At 40.7% G+C, this 21,112-nt stretch overlaps 1 protein-coding gene across 2 annotated transcripts in view; it reads left to right on the top strand.

The window, feature by feature from the left end:
* The first annotated feature begins 383 nt into the window (after positions 1-383).
* The window catches only part of ndst3 (N-deacetylase/N-sulfotransferase (heparan glucosaminyl) 3), a 51,088-nt gene continuing 30,359 nt past the window's right edge, over positions 384-21,112 (top strand). Inside the window, exons 1-3 of one of the 2 annotated variants that reach the window (XM_074686024.1) lie at positions 384-810; positions 2,644-3,907; positions 18,152-18,239. In XM_074686024.1, the coding sequence (XP_074542125.1) occupies positions 2,909-3,907; positions 18,152-18,239 (1,087 nt within the window). In that variant the 5' untranslated portion in view covers positions 384-810; positions 2,644-2,908. The remainder of the gene's footprint in view (positions 811-2,643; positions 3,908-18,151; positions 18,240-21,112) is intronic. The other variant, XM_074686030.1, reaches the window with a different exon arrangement.

Below are 21,112 nucleotides of genomic sequence, written 5' to 3'. Positions count from 1 at the left end.
TTTAACCCTGTGACTGATACAAATCTTGATTATGCGAAATACTTTTTCGACACAGCATCTGAAATCTAAGTGTTCTCCTTCTCTACTCTCTTTCCCCCAGCTCTATCTGGCCTTTACAACTAATGCAAGGAGCGCACGAGAATCAGCAAGCCGCGCCATTAACTCGCACCGGTGCGTATCCGTGTGTGACATCCCTCTGCCGACTTACACCAACTAACGGTCCGTGAGCTTTTACCGGGCCCGTGATCGCTGATGCCCGAGAGAGAGGCTGTTTGTGTCAATCAAACAGACCCCCTCCTCCCTTCCCCTCCTCACTCTCTCTTCTCTCGCTCTCCCTCTCCTCTCTCGCCTCCTCTTGTGTAGGCGCTCTCTTTTAAAGCAGAGCGTTTACGCACGGCACTCAGTCGTTAACAGGCAGCCCGATAACGTTGCTCCTCCGCCTAATCTCTACCTTGAAAGGAGCAGAGATTAAGGGGACAAGTGGGCATAGCGAGAGATAGGAGCAGGAAGACAGCGGGGGAGAGGAGGACGAGAGGAGGAGAGAGGGAAGAATGATGAAAGGGGGGAGGAGAGCGGATCATTCCGGCTGCCCGCATCTGCTGCTCCAGTGAAGGGGTTGGGAACAGAAAGAGGGGGGCAGAGGGGACATGGCACAGCGCTTCGGCATCCACAGCACACGGGAGTGGTGCGCCACCGAGACCGGAGCCCCGGACCCACCCGAAGCAGCAACAACAGCAGCAGCAGAAGCAGAGTCACCGCGCTCCCGTCACGCCTCTTCCCCGCCAAAAAGCGCCTCAGCTCCGGTCAGCGGTAAGTGGATGAGTCGGTGTTCGTTCCTGACATTAACTTCAGTGGGAGGGAGCGGGATGAAAAACTCCATGGAAATCATTTGTTAGTGTAATCGTTGAGCCTGCTTTTACTGGGGAGTGCACGTGCTGCGAGCTGATTCAGTTTAATGGAGCTTTAATAGCATCTCAACTCGCTGTATCAGTCAGACCATGTTAGACAACACTTTTCAGTTTCCTCTGTCATTAGTTTTAAAAGGTTAAACACCACGAACGACCACTGACGAGTTAACTTGTTTAAGTGATGATGAATGACTTTTCGCAGACAAAAACAATAACAGAAAAAATATAACTAAATAGAATTTTTTTTCGTTCTTCTTTTTTAAACAGTAATTGCATGAATACGAAAAAATGTTTATGAATAATTGAAATCGCAAACATTTTTTTATTTATTTTTACAGCGATTTCTCGTCAGATTTGTTTTACTTTAATTTCACAAAATGCACAGAAAACTATTAAAGAGTTTGGTTTAAGTTTTTAATCTTTCACACCACCTTATTGATGAATTACCTGCCGTTTTGTTATTGATGGCATAGAGGCAAACTTCCACGTGAAGTCTTGTTTTGTATCCAATTCCAGCGCCCTCCTGTGGCTCTTGATAGTGAAAGCGTCAGTACCTCTGGTAACAGGTTAAACCAGCATCTAACCAGATGTTGAGACAGACAATCACCAATGAGTCATTTTTTGTTTTTCCTTATTTAAAATCACAAAATATCATTTAGGGTTAAGGGTTTATCCAAGCACTCACTGCTTAGATTTGGAACACAACTGTTTCCACAACTGTTTGTGATAAAACCTCAGAACCACAAAAGTTAATCATCAGAATTACAAAAGACCACTTAAGATGACACTTTTATTAATAGATGTAACATTTCTTGAACCTCTATGTTAGCTTTACTAAAGTGATCAGGACGTATTTCCTTTCTTTCATATTTTCCTCTTTCACATTTAAGAAAAATGGCTGGTGGTCTTTCCTCTATGACCTTCTCTTTGCGTGTGTTCTCCAAAGGCGAGGAGCAAGAAGAGAGGGATAGTGAATGTGAGGAAAGACTATTGATATTCAACCAGACAGAGGGAGAGAAAGAGGGGGTGTAGAAAGATGGAGAGAGGGGCAGAGTGAGGCGTAGCGAGAGAAAAGAGGGAGAAAGAGATGCTGTGGGATCTTTTCTTCTCTCTGGCTCCCGGCACATACATTAAGATGCTAATCCTGGTCTTTTTTGTCTCTTTCTATAATTCATTGCATTTTGTTCCTCTCCCTGCTCCTTTTTCTCTTTCTCTCTTCCTCTTATTCTTTTTTTTTCTCTTTCTCTCTTGCTCTCCGTTTCCTCTGTGCTGTCACTGGCTCCCCCCAGATTAGTGCTCCTGGCAAAAGGATTCCAACTCTAATTTTGTGGTATTTCAGATGATTAGGTTCAGAAATAGGACAGAAGTGCACAGAGTTTGGCGCAATTAGAGGAATTCTCCGTAGAGCTCTGTGGGGCTGATTAGTTGCGCTCCCATCCACCTCCCCACATCGCCATATTAACACACAACCAGCTGTTGTTTATTCCTGAGGATTGACTTTTTGTGTTTGTTTGTGCTTTTAACTGGTGTGGTGCATTGTGTGTGTATGCCAGAGGTCACATAAGCCCTAAGGATGCAAGTTGTTTTCAATCAGCTCTGTAGTTACCAGCTGTGCCCTCACGGTCCCTGGGGTGGCACAACCTGGGTACACACACACAGACCAAACCAAAACGTACTATTCAACCTTGCCCAACAAATTCACTCTATCTTTTCTCCTTGTCCCCTTTCTCTGCAGACATTAATCATCGCTCTCTGCGTGTCTGCATGTGAGCCCTCTGCAAGGATTAGAAGCAGGATACCTCAACAGCATTTCCTGTAAATGAAGACCTTTGTTCCCCGACATCCAACGCAGCTTTCCTCCCCACCTGCCATGGTGACATGACACACCCTTGAGTGCTCCTGTCTCACAAAAAGACAATCTCTTGGGCTCCTGAACTCCCCCCCACAAGTGTCCCTGAAGAAGACATTCAATCCCTCTACTCAAGACACCTTTTGTCACGATGACAGTGGCGGTGCGGTTCCGCCGCCACCTGCGTAGGCTCCTTCTCCTGCTGGCCTCCTGTTGTCTCCTCTCTCTACTCCTCTCAGCTTACTTTCTGTTCACCAACTCCTCCCCTTCCATGCAGCTCGGACAATCTCCTGAACCCGCCTGCGCCCAGCCACTCTCCATGTCCCCGTATCATCAACTTCCATACCCGTACCCTCCAAATCCTCCGCACACGCACGTCCACACTGACCCCGTGGTGCTGGTGCTGGTGGAGTCCCAGTACTCCCAGCTGGGTCAGGACATTGTGGCTATATTGGAGTCGGCACACTTCCAGTTCCGCATGGAGATTGCCTCAGGGAAGGGCGACCTGCCGCCGCTGACAGAGAAAGGCAGAGGACGCTATTCGCTCATCATTTATGAGAACTTGTTAAAGTATGCACATGCAGACACATGGAACAGACAGCTGCTGCATCAATACTGCACAGAGTATAGAGTGGGCATCATCGGTTTCTACCGCTCCACAGAGAACTCCCCCCCTCTCCTCAAACTTCGAGGCCTACCACTGGTGCTCAGGACCAACCAGGCGCTCTGGGACTGCTGCGTGGTCTCCAGCTCACCTCTCCTTCACCTGATCAAGCCTGGCACGGATAGAGGGGCTTTACCAGGAGAGGACTGGACGTCCTTCTCCTCCAATCACTCAACATACCAGGCTGTGCTGCATGCAAGGGCAAAGGACGGAGCAGGGGCAGGCAGTGGAGACCACTCAGGGCCTGGGTTTAGTTTAGGCCTCCAGGCGACTGTGGTGCAGGACATGGGGCTCTATGATGGGGTGAGGAGGGTGTTGTTTGGCCAGGGACTGGGATACTGGCTGCACAGACTCATTCTGGTGGACGCCATCTCTTACCTCACTGACAGGAAGCTAACTTTGGGTCTGGATCGGCACATACTGGTGGATATTGATGACATTTTTGTGGGAAAGGAGGGAACACGCATGAACACCAAGGATGTAAAGGTAATGGGGTGTGGGATACTATGGATTAGAGGGAGAGGGGAAAAAAGAAAAAAAAAACACATGCACTGATCTCTTCCTAAGCTGCGTTTGTGTAACAAAAAAAAAAAGTCTGAAAGAAGTCAAGGTGAGCTTATGTGCCATGAAAGCATGAAGTAGTCTGAAATATTTACCAAAAACAAGAGTGCAGAGACAGTCTTTCTTGTCAAGGCAGACTATGCTGCATTAGTGTTATGTTGCTTTTGTGAGGCTGGACATTTCTTATTAGTTTTGGAGATATACAGTTCGTAAGTAGTGTAAATAGTAGGGATGTACGATATATGTTGACTGATGTTAGTCATTTCTTTAACATCAGCTGATAGAGCTGAATGATTTTGGTAACCAATCTTATTGCGATTTTTTTGGACCAATATGGCGAGTGCGATTTAGCATATAATTTTTTGAAGGGGGATGTTTTATCTTCTGCATTCATCACTTAACACAAGCTTTGAGTCAGTCTATTGTATGACTAACACGACAAAGGATACTGACAGAATATAAACAAGTCTTTTTTGCATTTCTTTATTGAAAAAGAAAAAGGAGCACTGTGAAATTTTACTGACCTCCAGTTGTCAGTAAGAGTAACAAACCATACAGAACAAAGTTTACAAGGGGTATGGCTCTGCCCGCTACTATCATTGTACTTGATGGATCTCTGTAGCTCACAGGGTTTTTTCGCCAGAAAAAACAGCATTGAGACTTTTGCTGGTTTTAAGGAAGAACAAGTACAAGTTACTATATAGCCGCCAGGCCTGTGTACATGAAACTTTTTTTATTTTTCTAATTGCAGCCTTTGCAATTTAAAAATTGCATTCTTTTACATTGCGATGTCAGTTTCTAATCGATTAATTGTTCAGCCCTGTCGGCTGATGTGTAAAAGTGTGATCTATGTAACCACCAAGACTACCTAAAAAGAGTTGACTCTCTTCTTTCATGTTTCTCTTCCTGTTTTTGATTGAAAAAACAGACAAAACATACTTTTTGATCATATTCATCTTGGGTGGTACATCCTTTGATCTCTTCATGGTCGACTTTTTTCATGATCGCGTCACTCTTTCTCTCTGAACTACCTTGACACATCATCCCAGATTTTTTTTATTTATTTATTTTTTTTTTTTTACCAATATTAATACCGGTAAAAATTGGTTATGCTGCCATAACATTATATCGGTTTATATCGGTTTTGGCCAAATTTTTTACATCAGTGCATCCCTAGTAAACTCCAGAAAAAGCTTTCATGCAAACCCTCAAAGGGGGGAACCTAACCCTAACTGTGACCTGTAAATGAACCATGTTTTCAGGATGGGAAAGCTCTTCAGCAACTAACAATCTCTTGTGGATGTTTATAGTTTCAATTCAGGATGAGGGCTGTCCTGTCTTGACATTGTCAAGAGCTCATTTCACAGAGCCTCGGATAGGTTAGAGAGGATAACTTGCTGGTGTTGGATTCTGATATTAACTTTCCAAAACTATATCTGTTGGATCAATTTAAATGTGCTGTGTTGCATTTTACTCGTGCAGCTTTCTGCAGGTTTTTTCTCAAGCATGGGTCCATCAAGTGGGTATTTTGGAAAGCTCATGTTAAGTTGAGTGTGTGTTAATGGCTCTGTGTGTTGTGCACCATTGGCATATGTGTTGGGCTACAGCAAGAGGGTATTTATCTCAAAAGGAGGTTTAGCAAGAAGCGAAGAGGCCATTTAAGGGAACAAAGACGTGCAGTGAATGAGAGAAAGAAGAGAGGTGAGAGAGACAGAAAGAGAGGTAGTGAATGAGCCAGTGAAAAGATGAATGGCACTTATTCCTCTTTTCCCACGTTCCCCCTCGAAGGGAAACTAAAGGAGAGTCAGCCATGCAGCCCGCCTCTCAAGACAGCTATTGTTTCAACACACACGCTTGCATGAACAAACGCACACACACACATATACACATAAAAAGAAGTGCACCCAAACAGATAAAGTTTTTGCACACACTCACATGTGTATAAGCCCTGACTTCAGTAGGAATTTAACAGTTTTCAAAAGGGGTTTGATGGAGTGTGGATAAAACGCTTCTGCACCAGGAATTTTGTTTGAAGACTGTGGTCACATTCTCCCGCTGCGTTCTCACTCAGGGCCATTCAAGAGAGACAAATTGTGTTTGGTGGGCTCTCATGTGTGGCATAGTGTATCTATGTATGCATTAGTGTATGTGTGTGTGTGCGTGCACATTGGCTGGTGGGGGTTTTAAAGACAGGTAAGATTTATGCTGCTCTGTGGCATTGTGCACAATCCAAACCCTGAGGCGCTTGCCCATCTTTCTGCAGCCACAGGAAATACATGATAGAGAAGTGTGTGTATGTGTGTGTGTGTGTGTGAGATAGAGTTTGGGCATTTGTGTTTTCTGGATCACTCCTTTAGATTAGAATGTCACTTTCTGTCAGTGGCTGACACCTGGCCCGTCAGGCAGTGTGAGGGAAAAAAACGGGACACCTGTCTGTGGCTGAAACTTGGGGACAAGATGATAGGAATGTGTGAGCTGAGCAGAGAAACACGAGGGCAGTTTGTGTTGGAGTGGAGAGGAATTCCGCCCTTGAATATAAAAAAGATGCTCGTATCTTAGAAAGGATAAAAGACCGCATATTCACACACATGCTGCACACATACACATTCATAAAATGAGCACACACAAGCGCACTCTAGTTTGAGTTTTCATTTTAAGTCTGCCTGACTCTTCAGCTTTGTAGCATAAATATACATGAGGATGAACCAGTGCCATAACAGAAGGACCGGGAGATGAGGATGGAGGAAGAGGCGCAGAGCAGGAGATGGAGAGATAGAGAGGGAGGGAGAGAAGGGGTCAGAAGGAAAGAGAGTGATGCCATTTAAAAACACACTCCTTCCACGTTACTGCTCTCTCTTTCAGGATGGTTGATAATAAAAGAGAGGAAGAGATAAAAACAGGAGGGAGAGGAAGGTGGAGTTGTGCCTTGGGTAAGAGCCAGTAGCTAAGTTTGTGATTTCAGAGAAACAAAACGCTTAAGGGGGAACAGGGAGCAGAGGAGGGGAAGCAGAAGAGCAGGAATATGTTGATTTGTTGTATCCCTCCCCTCACACAAGATTCCGTAAAACTGCTCGTTTGACATAATTTCATTTAACTCATTTGTGCACACGTGTAACCATGTACGCTTGTAATCATGTTATTTGACAAGCCCATTTGGTCATTGATTCTGAAAGACATACTCTGGGTGGCTGCAGGGACTTTTCGATAAGTGAATCCTCTGAGTCTCTTTTCAAATGGGCTCATAAATGAAAGTCTTTCACTTCCAGCAAAGTGACATTGAAAAGCTGTTAAAAAGATGACTCATATTTGACTGACCATGTGTCAAGTACACACATATAGCTTCCAGTGAAGGGCGCCGCTGAAAAGATGTCTCCTTATTTTATTAAAATAGATGAATGCATGGTAAATCCAAGCGACTATTTAATTAGGAAGTCTAAATGTTTGGAGACAGACTTTGGATTAAATTGAGTTAAAACAGACTGACAAAAATCAACACCTGGGCATGTTTTTCAAATCTCTTAGTTATGCCTTTATCACTACAAAATCTTGGGGTATCTTGCTTAATTCTGTCACACTAAAAATGATTTAACTAAAGGGAAATATTGGACATTATAGCTTAAACATAAAGCATTGAATTGTTATAAATCAGGCATTTAAAAATGTTATTCCTCTCCTGCTTCGTCTCCTTTTAAAAAATCTCCTGGTATCACAGCATCAAAGTATGCCACAGGAAGTGTTATTGACCAATTAGCAGGACAAGGCCTGAGCTGTGCCAGCGTTAGAAATCCCTTCTTACCTCTGCAGAGCCAACATTCAATCTCCTGTCGTGTCCTGAAGAAGAAGAAGGGAGAGGAGGGAGACAGAGAGAAAGGGGCCAATTAAAATGCCTCCCTCCTTCACGCTGCACTCTTCATTAGTCTCACCCCACGAGTTCATCTGGTGACAAACAATACCTACACCCCCTCCAGTCCGCACACACACACTCACGCACACACAGCTGTATTTCCTCTATTAAAATGATTCACAGGGAGGCACCCTGCCGATGACATTTCTCAAAATGAGGGATGACGCCAGTCAAAAAGTCCCATCAATGATCAGAGCGTGCCGGTGCTTGTGTTTTTTAATATTTATGTGTAGTTTTTCTCCCCTTCTCTGCTTGTATTGGTTGTTAAAGAGGTGCTCGATTGGCATCTTCGGATCCCTTTTTATCATCTGCTTCCTCAGCCCCCTCTCACTCAACTCATTGATCATATCTCAAGCCCATTTGTATTCCCTCCTAATCTTCCTCTCTCAACCATTTTTCACTCTTTCCCCCCTAAGGCGCTCTCTGAGGGGTGTCATCTAAGTTGAGAGGATACAAACATACAAATGCTCTCTTTGCATATGACTAGATATTTATTCATTCAGTTAACTCATTTCAAACCAGAAAATTACTTTGTCTACTTGTAGCTGTGAGTAAGTTAAGACTCGATATGTCAAAATATGACCATAGACTGTATAAAACATGGATGAAGCACCCGTCCATCCGTGAAACCGTTAAATGAAGCCAATTTGCGGATGCAGCCACATTCACTATGACGCCGACTGTGAGTTTTTCTTCGAGCAGCTACCGGGCGCCTGGTGGTCACGTGACCTGAGCTGCGTCTCTGATTGGAACAGAGATAAAAAAATTCACTCAACATACAGTGTGTGTGGATAGTAAAATCAGTTTGTTTGTTGAACCAGGCTGTAAATATGCTTTTTAATGCCCCAAAAGTACGTTTTTGTGGCTGGGTGTGTACGTGACTTCCGGTCTTTCTGCAGCCAGCTTCAAGCGGATTCTTGACAAACAGCGACTTTTAGCACTTCTGCATAGGCTTCATTTTTACTTACTGGATGTTGCCCCTTGGATATGACTTAATTTGATACAATTTGATTAGTACAATATTCATTCATTCATTCTTTTTCTGAACCACTTATGCTGTTCAGGGTTGCAGGTGGCTGGAGCCTTTGCAATACAAGGCGATAAGATACGCAACACAACAATTGGACCAAAATGACTGATTCTACTCTAACAGTTCTAAGCCAGCCATATAAATATGCAACTTGATACCTAAACAGAAAGATACGGAACACACCTAGACATACCATAGAGCAAGATTTATATATTTAAGTTATTTTTGGGGCCCTTTACACTTCCACTTCAGAGAGGACAGGACAGTAGAAACAGCGATCCCTGATTCCGGCAGCCCCGTGGGTAGCTTACTCAGAGACAACTCTAGTAATGCAGATGAATGTATTTTTCTCTGTACTTGTTTTGCAAGAACAGCATTTAAAGCTGTTCAGATAAAAAAAATTTACCCCTAAAGCATAAAAAATACTAGGGGTGGGAGAAAAAAATCGCAAATAAATATATCAGGAATTTTTGTTTGACAATATCAAAATTGGAATTCTTGTGAAAAAAATCGTTTGTTTTTTTCAAATTCAAATTCTTCATTTCAGTCTTTATTCATAAACTAGATTGGAAAAAAGTTGCCACTTTTCTACAGCAGAGCGTGAAATGTTTCTCTTTGACTCTCGTGATGTGCATTTATAGGAAAATATGGCTCCTGATATAGTCTGTAGACATTATCATCATCATTTAACTTTTCCACATGGTCTGGTGTTGAGAAAGCAAATTAAAAATTGCAAAAATCACAAATATCGAAGAATAGCAATTCAAATCGAATCATGAAAATGGCATATCGTCCCAGCCCTAACAAATACATTTGTTTTGTACATTTGTTAGGGCCATGTTGTTTTCAGCAAGCTTCACTTCATCCGTTGCCTTCAGCACTGGTGTAAGTCCCACCTATCACCCTAGTTTGTAGCACACAGTAATGTTATTCTCCCTTGTTGTCAGTAAAATAAGTTAAAAACTGTGGTGAAGGCCTCCATGGCCCATTAAGTTCACCAATTGCAGGTGAGTTTAACACTCTCTGCAGAAGTGAGTGCATCCCTTTCTGTTTGTCTCAGCAAAAAAAAATAAGTGGAACAGATTTTTCTTTCTTCTTCTCAGTTTGGAAAGTGGTATATTTTTCAATCAAAAGTTTAAGTTTAATGCGGACTTATCAACAGTTGCATAATATACGCTACGACAATGATACATGAATCTATAACTACTTCTCACACCTTGGCTGTAGTCTGAAGTGCATTCAAAGGGAATGATTGGCTAAATAAAAGTGAAACACCTGTTTTTAAACACACATTGAAGTGGTTTTTGCAGTTTTTGTGCTTTTTATTAGGTGAGGAGATCAATGCTGAAATACTTACTAAGTGCCTTTTAGAAAGTGGTTATTCTAAATACACTGTATTTTGCACTGAGAAACGGCAAAGGAGTGCTTTTATGTCCTCATGCCTACTTTGCGCTGGCTCTGACCTAAAATTGAAAACAAAACTCAACAAAAAGGATTTGTACTGAATGGGTAATATCCAAACTTCTTTGCAGGCTTTTGGATTAGCTGTGTGGAATTTATTGTGCAGTCCTTCTTAAAGTTAATCTTTAGACCTAATTAAGTGCGATGCATTTTTTCCACTAAAGTCAATGGAACCGAGCCCTTTATCTTTTTATTACTTTGCCAAATTGCATTACACAAGTAATGACGCATGCATAAACTGTGGAGAAATGATTTGAAAAGAAATGCAGAAAGATGAGGGGGAAAGGGAGGATAGAGGACTGCGTTTTACAAGAGGCACAGGGATTCCTTGTCAGACATCATGATTTATTTAATACATAGCATGGCTGGGATGCTTGCAAGGGAATCATAAATGTTGGGTTTCTTTTTCTTTAAATGACAAAGTTGCAGGTAGAAGAGGCAGAATAGAAAATGGCATGGATAGGCTCGTGTATTGCTTCCAGGGTAATGCTCACTGACATCTGCTCTCATTCATCTTTCTGATCCGGACAAGCTAAAATGATCACAGGCAGCCCTGCAGGGAGGAAAACTTTTAGATTTGTGTTAGTAGGAAGAAAAAGGCACACAAATGTAAGGCATCAATTTTAATTTTAATAATTTTCTCTGGCACAGGGTTTAAAAAAGGACACCACTCTGTCATTGTAATGAATACTCCAAGAAAACATCTGTGAAAAGAAAATTATCTTAATAACTTTTTTTGTTCAATTAACAATTTTTGTCAGTGTGCTTGTTTTTATTCCAAACCCACTCTGAGAGTATGGCGGGGTGCCATGCATTTTCCTCTGCTAAATGAGGCAGGTTTTGCGGTCACAGCAATCACTGAAACTCAAAATCCTTGAGGTGCTGCCAAGTTGAATTTAGTGTAAGTAAAACGATGCCAAAGCAATCACAAGTACCTTGGATCTGTAAATGCAAAGTGAATAGATGATTTTGTTAAAACGTTCCAATATTAAAAAAAAGGAAAAAAAGCTTTAGTGACTTGAATCTGACAAGCCAGACTAGAAGAGATACAGATCAGGGAAGAGTAAGCAAAAGGAAGACTGGCATTAACTGGTAAAAGTGCTCCTCCTGCTCATCAAATAGAGATGCCTGACCCAGTTAAATTCGCTGGTCTGCTGTTCACATTTCATGCACAAGTAAACACAGACAGAAACATGCACTGGTGTAGATTAATCAAGAACTTTGACCTGCTTCTTCAGCACTAAAGAGGGAACTCAGTGTCTTTTTTGTTCTAATGCATCTGCACATGAAACCTGCTCACAAATTATGAATACTCTTTTTATTAAAGATTGCTCAGTCAAGCAAAAGGCTGTGAGCAGAAAGGAAAAACAGTGCAAAGGCGAGAATGACAGAATGGGGATATAGTGGAGAGGTGGTTGGTGTAAAGGGTTTGTGAAATGCAGCGAATGCCAGCTGTCCAGATGCCTGTCTCCCATCTGTTTGAACCCCAACATCTACTTGGCACCTCCTCCAAACCATGCACATGTGCAGGGACACTCACACATGCACTCACTGCAGCGCTCATGTACACAGAAACAAACTGGCATTACTTCTGACACCAGCAGTGTTAGGCAGCTGTGGGATTGGGCACGGAAATAAGAGCTATCGCTAACCGCTAATCACAGAGTGTGTTTACCTACATCGCTTGCTTCATAGCCCCCCTTCACTCCTGCTAATCCAAATCCCTCTTCTTCTTTCTTTCAAAGTATCTCTTATGGCCCATTTTAAAACTAGATCCAGCTTTGGGCTCAGTAGCAGTGGACAGATTGGCTCCATATTGTTTAAAGCCCTCCATTCTTCCAGATCTGCTGCCGTCACACTCAGAAAAACAGCAGGAGGAGACTTCATTGCTTGTCAGAGTCAGTTTTAGTGGTTTGTCAGTTACTCAGTGTGAATGTCTCTGACCAAGAAATGGTCTCTTTACTGTCCACAGCTCGCTATCCTCCTGATGATCCACAGAAGATCCTTCACAATGCTTTAGTCTTCAAAGTCAAATTTCCAAAATGAATTTTCTGGGCTTTAATTTGAAGCGAATGAGCTGATTCAGTTCACACTTTTTGTTCACTTAGGTGTGAACAAACATCCTGTTGCTGCTGCAGGTTGTGGTATCCTGATGTGGTATTTAGTTGATCGGGCACAACCGGTGTTACTACTCTTGTTTTGCCTCACAAATGGCAAACGACTGTACCTCTGTTTCTTAAGAAATGCGAGGCTGATATTCCTACAGTGATTTGCGGAAAGGTTGTAGAAGGGGGAAGATTAGATCAGTCTACACATGGAAAAATCTAACTCTTCAGCTGAGCTCTTACAGATGGGCACAAGTCACTTTTGGGTAATGAGTCCAACTCAAGTCTCAAGTTTCTTAGAGGCAGGTCCACTTTGAGCTGTTTTTCTATTATGCATGCACATCTAAAGGGACCCAGATTTTCTAATTAGGTATGCACACGCACACAAATTAACAGTGTGTAGTTACCCTGTCCATCTCTAATAATTACATTTATTTATCCACTAACAGCGAAGTATTGTCCAGGTATTACGTCAATGTGTTTTATTTTTGAATGAAAGAAAAACCCTTTTCCTTGAGCCTAAACCATGAAAAGTGCATGGTGTAGAAATCTCCAGACTCCAGCCCTGACACTTACACATTTCCTTTTTTACTGCACAAAACTAGCTGGACAACATCATTAAAAAGTGAAATGAGAAGGTCGATATTTACATGACTAGATTCCAATAATTGCATTAACCGGAGGGACAGAGACTACTAAAAGACATGTCATACTGCAAAGACATACTGCACAGCGCTCCACTCAGTATACCCAGGAGAGGAGATTGTTTACTAATTGAAGGAAGGTATGAAAAACTGTTTTACTGTGTTAGCTGGAGTTGCATCCATGCCACATGCAGAACTTGACATGTCACTGAAGGGAATGGCAGCGTGCAGCTAATGTTAACAGGCCAAAAGTACAGACTTTAAAAATCTGTGCACAAGTCCTGAGGCAAAAGTCTGTTTTAAGTCTGAGGGGTGAGTCCAAAGATAGGTCTCTCTTTTGAAAAATGAGACCCCATGACTCACCGGGTAAAACTTGTAAGCCTATAGATAAAGGTGTGAATGAATGGATATATTGGCTCCAAAGTCATGTTTGTTTGTAACTTTGCAATTCTAGTCTGAGTTTCAGACTTAATGTCCTGTCTCTTGGATAGGGCTGCACGATTATCGCAATTGCAATCGCAATGTCAGCACATGCAATTCAGATTTTTCTCCATGATAACCAAGCAAGTCTGTAGACTCATCATGGCACAACTTTTTTTTTATTAAATCGCAAGCACAATTGCAATCGCAATATTGTCCACCTTATCGCACCTTTTCCCCAAATCGTGCAGCTCTACTCTTGGAGCATGTCAGCTGAAAAGATTTCACAAACTAAACCCCTCACATCCTTCCCACATCTCCTTGGAGATCATTTTTCTGATATTCTATATACACACACTTTGTGGTTCTGCTGTGCCTTCTTTGGAAAAGAGAAAAAAACCTAGATTTTGAAAGTTCAACTTTAACACTGTCTTTTACTGGTTTTCTTTTTTGATTTTAATCATATTTTTCCTTGCCCAATGTTGGGCCCCTTTTTTCTCTTCTTGTTTGTTTTTTAAGTATTTATTTATTTATATTGTAATTTTTTTCTGGGGTCAAGAGGAAACCAAATAGATGTGTCTGTGGACAATTTGAAATTTTCAACTTTTTCAAGGTTTCTTTGACTTACCCCAAGGGCACAATTGGCACTGCGGTGGGCAGATATTTAAAAGTCATTTTCTCCTAAATGCAATGTTTTCTGTGATAAAACTAAAAAAACAAGCCTTTATTTCTTCTTTTTTTCAAATATTTGATTTTGTTCACAAAAGTTACATACATTGGCAGGTTAAAAAGCTTATCAACTGTAAAATATACAAAGCCAAAATGTGTGAAAAATGTTCATCCATTTTGTGTTGTTGAGTGCTCAGGTACATGTAGCTAACTGGAGAGGACACATCTGATTTTTTCACCCGTAAAAAACTCAGATATGTAAAAAAGTAGAAAACCCCCAACTTTTTTTTTAATGCCCTGCAAAGGAAAAAACATTTGAGACAAAAAAAAATGACACTTGCTGTTATATTTCATGCATCGGAGGGTTGAAGGAAATATTTTCATGGAAAGAAAGTCAGTAACTACAACCTTTTTCAATAAAATTTCATTTTTATGCTCAAAGTAAACATTCACCCTATGTGAGTATTCTCATGCCATTTTATGCTGTATTTTTTATATCCTTAAAGCAGAATCAAACATCTAAATAACTGCATTTTCTGCAACACAGTCGTGTTCCTTTTACAGTTCCAACACTATCTGTGTCCCTTAATGTTCAATTTAACCGAGTGATAAATGTAATATTCGCAAGAAAGGAGTTTACAGTCTTACACTCTCTTCAGCTCAGCTTTAACCTTCTGAACTGTTGAAGGACTCATGCACACTAGACAAATATTTCAACAGGTAACTTTTTCATTAAGATCTTGCTTAGGTCTCTGACCCGTCTGCTGCGTTCTCTTGCTGCCTCACTGAACGGTAGTTTCAGGTGTAATGAGTTTTTAACTTGTTTGAGATCTGTTAATTATCAGCACGCATGAATCTATAATACTCTCTGCAAAGCAAAAAGCATCACAGCAGGATGAACTTTTTAATCACACTCGCACGCTGGGATTTTAACATTTTGAGGTCTAGCCATAACCGAAGAATATTACAGGGGAAATAATTGAGTTATAAATTCTTGTACTTCAGTCATGAATGAGTACACTGAGAAACAGCTGTCTCATTTGAATGAATGAGTTTTACCCAGAGAGTTTCAGTAGGTCCACATCTAAACGTTAGACTGAATATTATTTTTATGTCAGGAAAAAGGCTTTAGTTACTCTCCAGTGGGTCTATGTTTTTTCCCAGCTGTTGTTGGGCATTGTGTGTTCAATGCTGGTTTGCTAGGTTGTGTGCAGCTGTGGTTTTAGCGTTTGTGTTGCTGTGGGTATGACATAAAAACATGCAGCGTGTGTGTGCAAATTTCTACTTAGTTATTTTAATCCTTCATTTGCTATCATGACTAATGAATAAAGACAAAATATGAGGCTAGAATTTTATTGAAGAAAACAGATGAGCAAAGAAACAGAAGCTGGGTTGGCAAACGGTTTAATAGTGTGTTGATCGTTTCAGTCTTAGAGCCTAACTTTAAATCTTTAAAGTCCTATTAGTGTAAGATTTTCCTCGAGGACCTTCACCAACAAATGTATCAAAATCAAGACACTATTCTAAGCGTGATTAGCATTTCCAAATCTAATTTTTTTCAATGTAACAGAGTTTTAAGACATAAAATGCATCAACTATAGTGATAAAAAAAACATTCCACTTTTATTTTAAATTTTTGCACCAAGATATTTGTCAGTAGTGTCCTTTCCAGCCTCCATGTGCTTAGGGAAGGGTACCTTTCACATCTGAAACAATGCAGTACCGATGCCCAACCCAGTACCTGGCAATCAGTACCGGTACTCAGTGGTACCAATTTTTGGTACTTTTTTGTGTTTATGTTGTAAAAAAATATCAATTTGTTTCATAATAAAACTTCATTTTTTCAATTTAACATATATATTCTTAAGTATATAACCTTGCAATGCTGTGTTCATGTCCAGTATGGAAAATTGCCTACTCTTCCACTCCCTCACAGTCACAAGGATGCGTTTAGGTACCTTAACATGGTACCTTTTGATTTACGTGAATCGGTACCTGGTAGCTACTTTTGACAGAATTTGGACGGTACCCATAAAGGTACCTAATTCGGTACCCATCCCTACATGTGCTTTTTTACAGCAAATGGAAGAACTCATGAGATGCGCTGTTAAAGGTTGTCTTTAACAATCAACAGGTCTTTCTAGTGGTTTGAGAATCACTTGCAGAGGCTGGAAACATGTTTCCGAAAGTAATCAGTCTGACTAATTTTTGGCCTGGGAAAGTTTCACAATTAGTCCTGCAGTTCTGAAACTGGGGTTTCAAAAAAGTCAAACCTGTTCCTCTCAAACATGTCGCTGCTGAATAGTTCATCCTGTTCTTTTGTTTTTGCTTTAGGTATTGCAGATTTTTTAGAATTTTCCATGAAGTCAATAAAAGGTCAAGGATGAGCAATCACGTACACGCAGCAAGGAAAACTTTATGAACTGGCATTATAGCAGAATTAAAACAGAACTTTTGGAAGAAGACAGTCTTTTCAGTAAAAGGGTCAAACCAAATGAGCTCAACTATTTGGACATATTACAAACATTTCCTGCTGAGCTCTTTTATTTTCTGCTCTAGATGTGAGTTAGCAGAATACAAATCAGGTGTTTAAACTAATATCTGCACACATAGGACACACCTACACTGACTTGCACAAATACCAACACACACGTTAATAATGCATTTCGACCAAGTGCATCAGGGAGTTTATATTAAGTTAGAATGCAAAGCACTCAGCTACAAACTTAATTTAATGTTTAAGTCTTTGTATCCACGTTTGTGTGTGTGTGTGTGTGTGTGTGTGTGTGTGTGTGTGTGTGTGTGTGTGTGTGTGTGTGTGTGTGTGTGTGTGTGTGTGTTTGTGTGTGTTTGTGTGTGTGTAAGAGACAGAGAGATGCAGAGGATGTTATAACAGAGGAGACAGGGGATCAGATTAGGGAGCTGTGCACATCTGTCAGCATGCAGCCTTCCAGCACCATTAGATTAGAGCTAATGAAGACACTCTGTGCATGTGTCTGTATATTTGTTAGCTACAAATACACATACACACACACACACACACACAGGACTTTTAAGTCAGGTTGGGTTCTGGGGGATCGATTAAAAGCAGCATGGCAAAGATTGGTAATAGAGTTGTGGCACAGAGCCCGATAGAAAGACACACAGAGGCTTGCAGAGTTTCATAAATAAATCAGATATTTGTTTGGGAAACAAATGGCGAGAAGTGCAACTGTAGCAAGACGGCAGAGCGGGAGAGTGCATGAGGAAAGGCAAGGAGAGAGTGTTATAGAAAAAGAAAGAGCGATCTTTTCCTCTATGCTGCTTCAGCCTTCCTTTCAAATTAAAACAGCCCCGTCTCCTGAGAGTGTGACATTTTCACGGAGCAGGCGAGGGAAGAAGGGAGGGAGGGAGGGAGGGGGGAGAGATGGTGATTCAGAGAGGGGTGGGGTGGGAGACAACCGGGGAAGAGGAGCGGGGCGAAGAGAGGCGGCTGCAGGTTTTCAGAAGCGGGAAGATGGAAGAATTGATGGATATTGAGAAAGAAAGGAAACAGTAGAAGAGGAGGGAGAGGGGAGGATGGTTGAGGGTCTCATTCGGTAATGTTGGGGATGGATGGAGAGAATGATGAGAAGGGAGGAGTGTGTGCGGGGGTTATTAGTCCAGCCTCCAGAGGCTACTAATGCACTGACCTTCATTAACTCGCATTACTGTCGGTGTGTGTGACTGTGTGTGCGAGAGTGCAACACTCTTTAGTTAACACTCATTACAGAGTCTTTGTTTAAAGGCCAGTAAACTAATGAAGTCATTAAATAAGTGCAGAAAATCCTGATTCAAGCATTGAAACCTCAGACTGAGGTGTCTCTAAAGGCAGGAACAGCCACCAGAACTGGACACACAAAAAAACATGGGCTGTGATATTAATTCTTCTTTCTGTCTCTTTCTGTTTGTACACAGGCTCTCCTTGACACTCAGAAACAACTCCGTTCTCAGATCTCCAACTTTACCTTCAACCTTGGCTTTTCTGGAAAGTTCTACCACACAGGTCTGTTCTGGTTGTCTACGCTTCCTCCTTACAAAACTGTTCTAGAAATAAAACACTACCTTTAAGGCAGAGTTTAAAAAAGACATACGTGTCCTGGAAAAGAGACCTGTATTTTCTTTTGTTGTATAATGTTGGTATTAGTTAACATCTCTGGTGTTGTATTTTGGGCTGAGAAATTTATAAATAGCAATACCATCGACTAGAAACAGCCAATGATAAACAACCATATTAGTCATTTCAATTATATATTATGAACTTTATGAGCTGTACTCAGATGTGACTCTTTAATCTGACTCATTCAGAAAACCTGGTGTGGAAGTGTACACCACAGCCCTCTTAATATGTTACTCAAAAAATCTGTGTCACATTAGCCTGAGGTATACTGGTTTCTGTGTTAACCAAATGTAAAAAAATGATTTTATTACAGAAGCCACATTAAAGGAATCTACACTACATGGTTGACAATCTTCAGATTGTTACCTCTGTATGAGAAAAGTACAAACAGCAACGTATCAACCTTGAACTGCTTGAAATAAACATTTTGTTACTTTTAGATTATAAGTGTCACTTGCCCAATACACCTATGTGTCCTCTTCATCGAGATCGATGCTTAACAAGACACCCCTGGGGCAGAGCTGGAAGTCAAAAGATACTCCAGAGAAGAGAAGTTAGAAAATGGCAACAATAGTGATCTATAGACCATAGACCACACCATTCTTCTTAAAAAACTGTACAAATACAGCATCAGTGGGGTGGCACGTCAATGGGTAACTAGCTACTAAGAGAACAGAAATCAGTTTGTCCAAACAAACAATATCAAATCAGACATTCGCAGTATAACTTGTGGAGTGCCTCAGGGGTTGGTTATGGGACCAAAGTTGTTCATTTTATTTATGAATGACATAAGTGTCTCAGAAAAGGCAAAATGTATTTTATTTGCTGATGACACCACCATTCTGTATCACAGGGATCATGTCGAAAGAGTACTGAAAACTATTGAAGTGGAACTAACAAAATTTAGACGCTGGTTTGATTTCAATAAGTTATCCCTAAACATTGATAAAACAAGCTTCATGACTTTTAGTAGCAAAGGCAAAAAATGAATGCTTCATTAAACATTGATGTTATTGGGATTAACAGAGTAAATGAAATCATTTTTTTAGATGTTTTTATAGATGAAAATTTAGACAGGAAATCACATATAAATAGAATAAAAACAAAGATAGCAAAAAACAGCAAAGCTACACAAAGCAAAGAGTTATCTAAATGACAGATCCTTGTACCTTTTATACAACGCATTGATTGTGCCTCACCTGACCTATTGTGTCAAAGTATGGGGAAGTGCATGTAAAACAACCATCGAGCAAAACTCCATTTTACAAAAAAGAGAAACAAGAATTATAACCTCCATACAGACATCCCTCAAGTCCACTTTTTGCCAAACTACTGTTGTTGAAACTTTGTGACTTAATAGATTATCAAATGCTGCAGATTATGTAAAAAGCTCACAAAAATGTCCTACTGCCCAACATTCAGTGTCAATTTATCAAAAGGAAGAGTAATAAAAATTTAAAAGGATTTGAAATACTTCTAAAGCCGAGAGTTAGAACCTCACGGAGGGAAAGAAAATTTATAGTCAAAGGTATATCCTTATGGAACAACTTGGACAGGCATTTCAAAGAAGCTAAAAACCTTAAGTATCGTAAACAAACTTATCAAAACCAACACATTAGACAGATATAGGGAATCACAGACATTCTAATCCCTGTCTAGTAGTGGGCTTTTTGTTTCTTGTTGTTGTTTTAGTAGCTTCCTTTTGTTTGGGTGAAATTGAGTTTTATGTTTGTGAATCGTTTTGTTTTGTGTTTTGCTCTAAGGTTAATATGGCATATGGGCCAAAAAGGGTAACTTTTTTGTGTGCATTGACAAGTGTTTAGTTAAAGTTTTTGTGAGAGAAGGGGCAGATACAATAAGATTTTTCTGCTTTCTGCTCCTTTTCATTCATTTCAGATTTCTCTTGTATTTATGTTGTACGTATATATATTTTTATATAACAACATGAATGAAATAAAAATTAGCTGTAAATATAACTATCCCAGAACCAACTCCTGCAATGCATTACCTGTTATTGGTTTTTGCTAATCTGTCAAAAAAAAAAAAGGTGTCGTCTACAATGCTCAACACTGTCCCGTTATGTTCTTGCGGTGATGCGTTTAGTGTATCCCTGTGAGTATTGGTAAAACATGAAATGAGCCTTTAGATAAATTCAAATACATACATTGGATGGTTTTCAGTAAACTACAGAAAAGCAGTTGCTTTTGAAAGCAGCACTGGTTGAACCGCTGTTCTTTCCTCGTCAGTCTGTCACTGCATTGTGAGGTATATTCACAGTGCGTAATTGGGAACGTGGACATACTGCTGTGCATTATACACTCTGTTGTGATGATAGAGACAGGTTTCTGAGTAAGAATGTCTGCACCAGGAGAACAAAGCAGCAGGTTACACTGGGAAAGAAAACAGAGACGAGACCAATGTTTTAAAAATTATAATTACAAGAAATATGATGGAGAACGGAGGATGTCACTACAGCGTCTGTCATTGCTATGGTTACATGACATTTCCTCACCATGGTATTGTACTTCTTGCCATTTTAGCATCAGGACACAAAAAATGGTTGCTTGGTGATGAATTCCAACCGGAGAGAAGTTTAAAGTCTGCTTAAATCATACATTCATACTTAATATTCTTTGCTCTTTTGTCCTTGTGTATGCCCTTGCACCTGTGTGTGTGTGTGTGTGTGTGCGTGTGTGTGTGTGTGTGTGTGTGTGTGTGTGTGTGTGTGTGTGTGTGTGTGTGTGTGTGTGTGTGTGTGT

This window comes from Halichoeres trimaculatus, unplaced genomic scaffold (assembly GCF_033239565.1).
Source record: "Halichoeres trimaculatus isolate MK-OKI-2021-1 unplaced genomic scaffold, fHalTri1.1 fHalTri1_scaffold_2, whole genome shotgun sequence".
NCBI classification, from domain to species: domain Eukaryota; kingdom Metazoa; phylum Chordata; class Actinopteri; order Labriformes; family Labridae; genus Halichoeres; species Halichoeres trimaculatus.
This window is presented reverse-complemented; position numbering and strand designations above follow the sequence as displayed.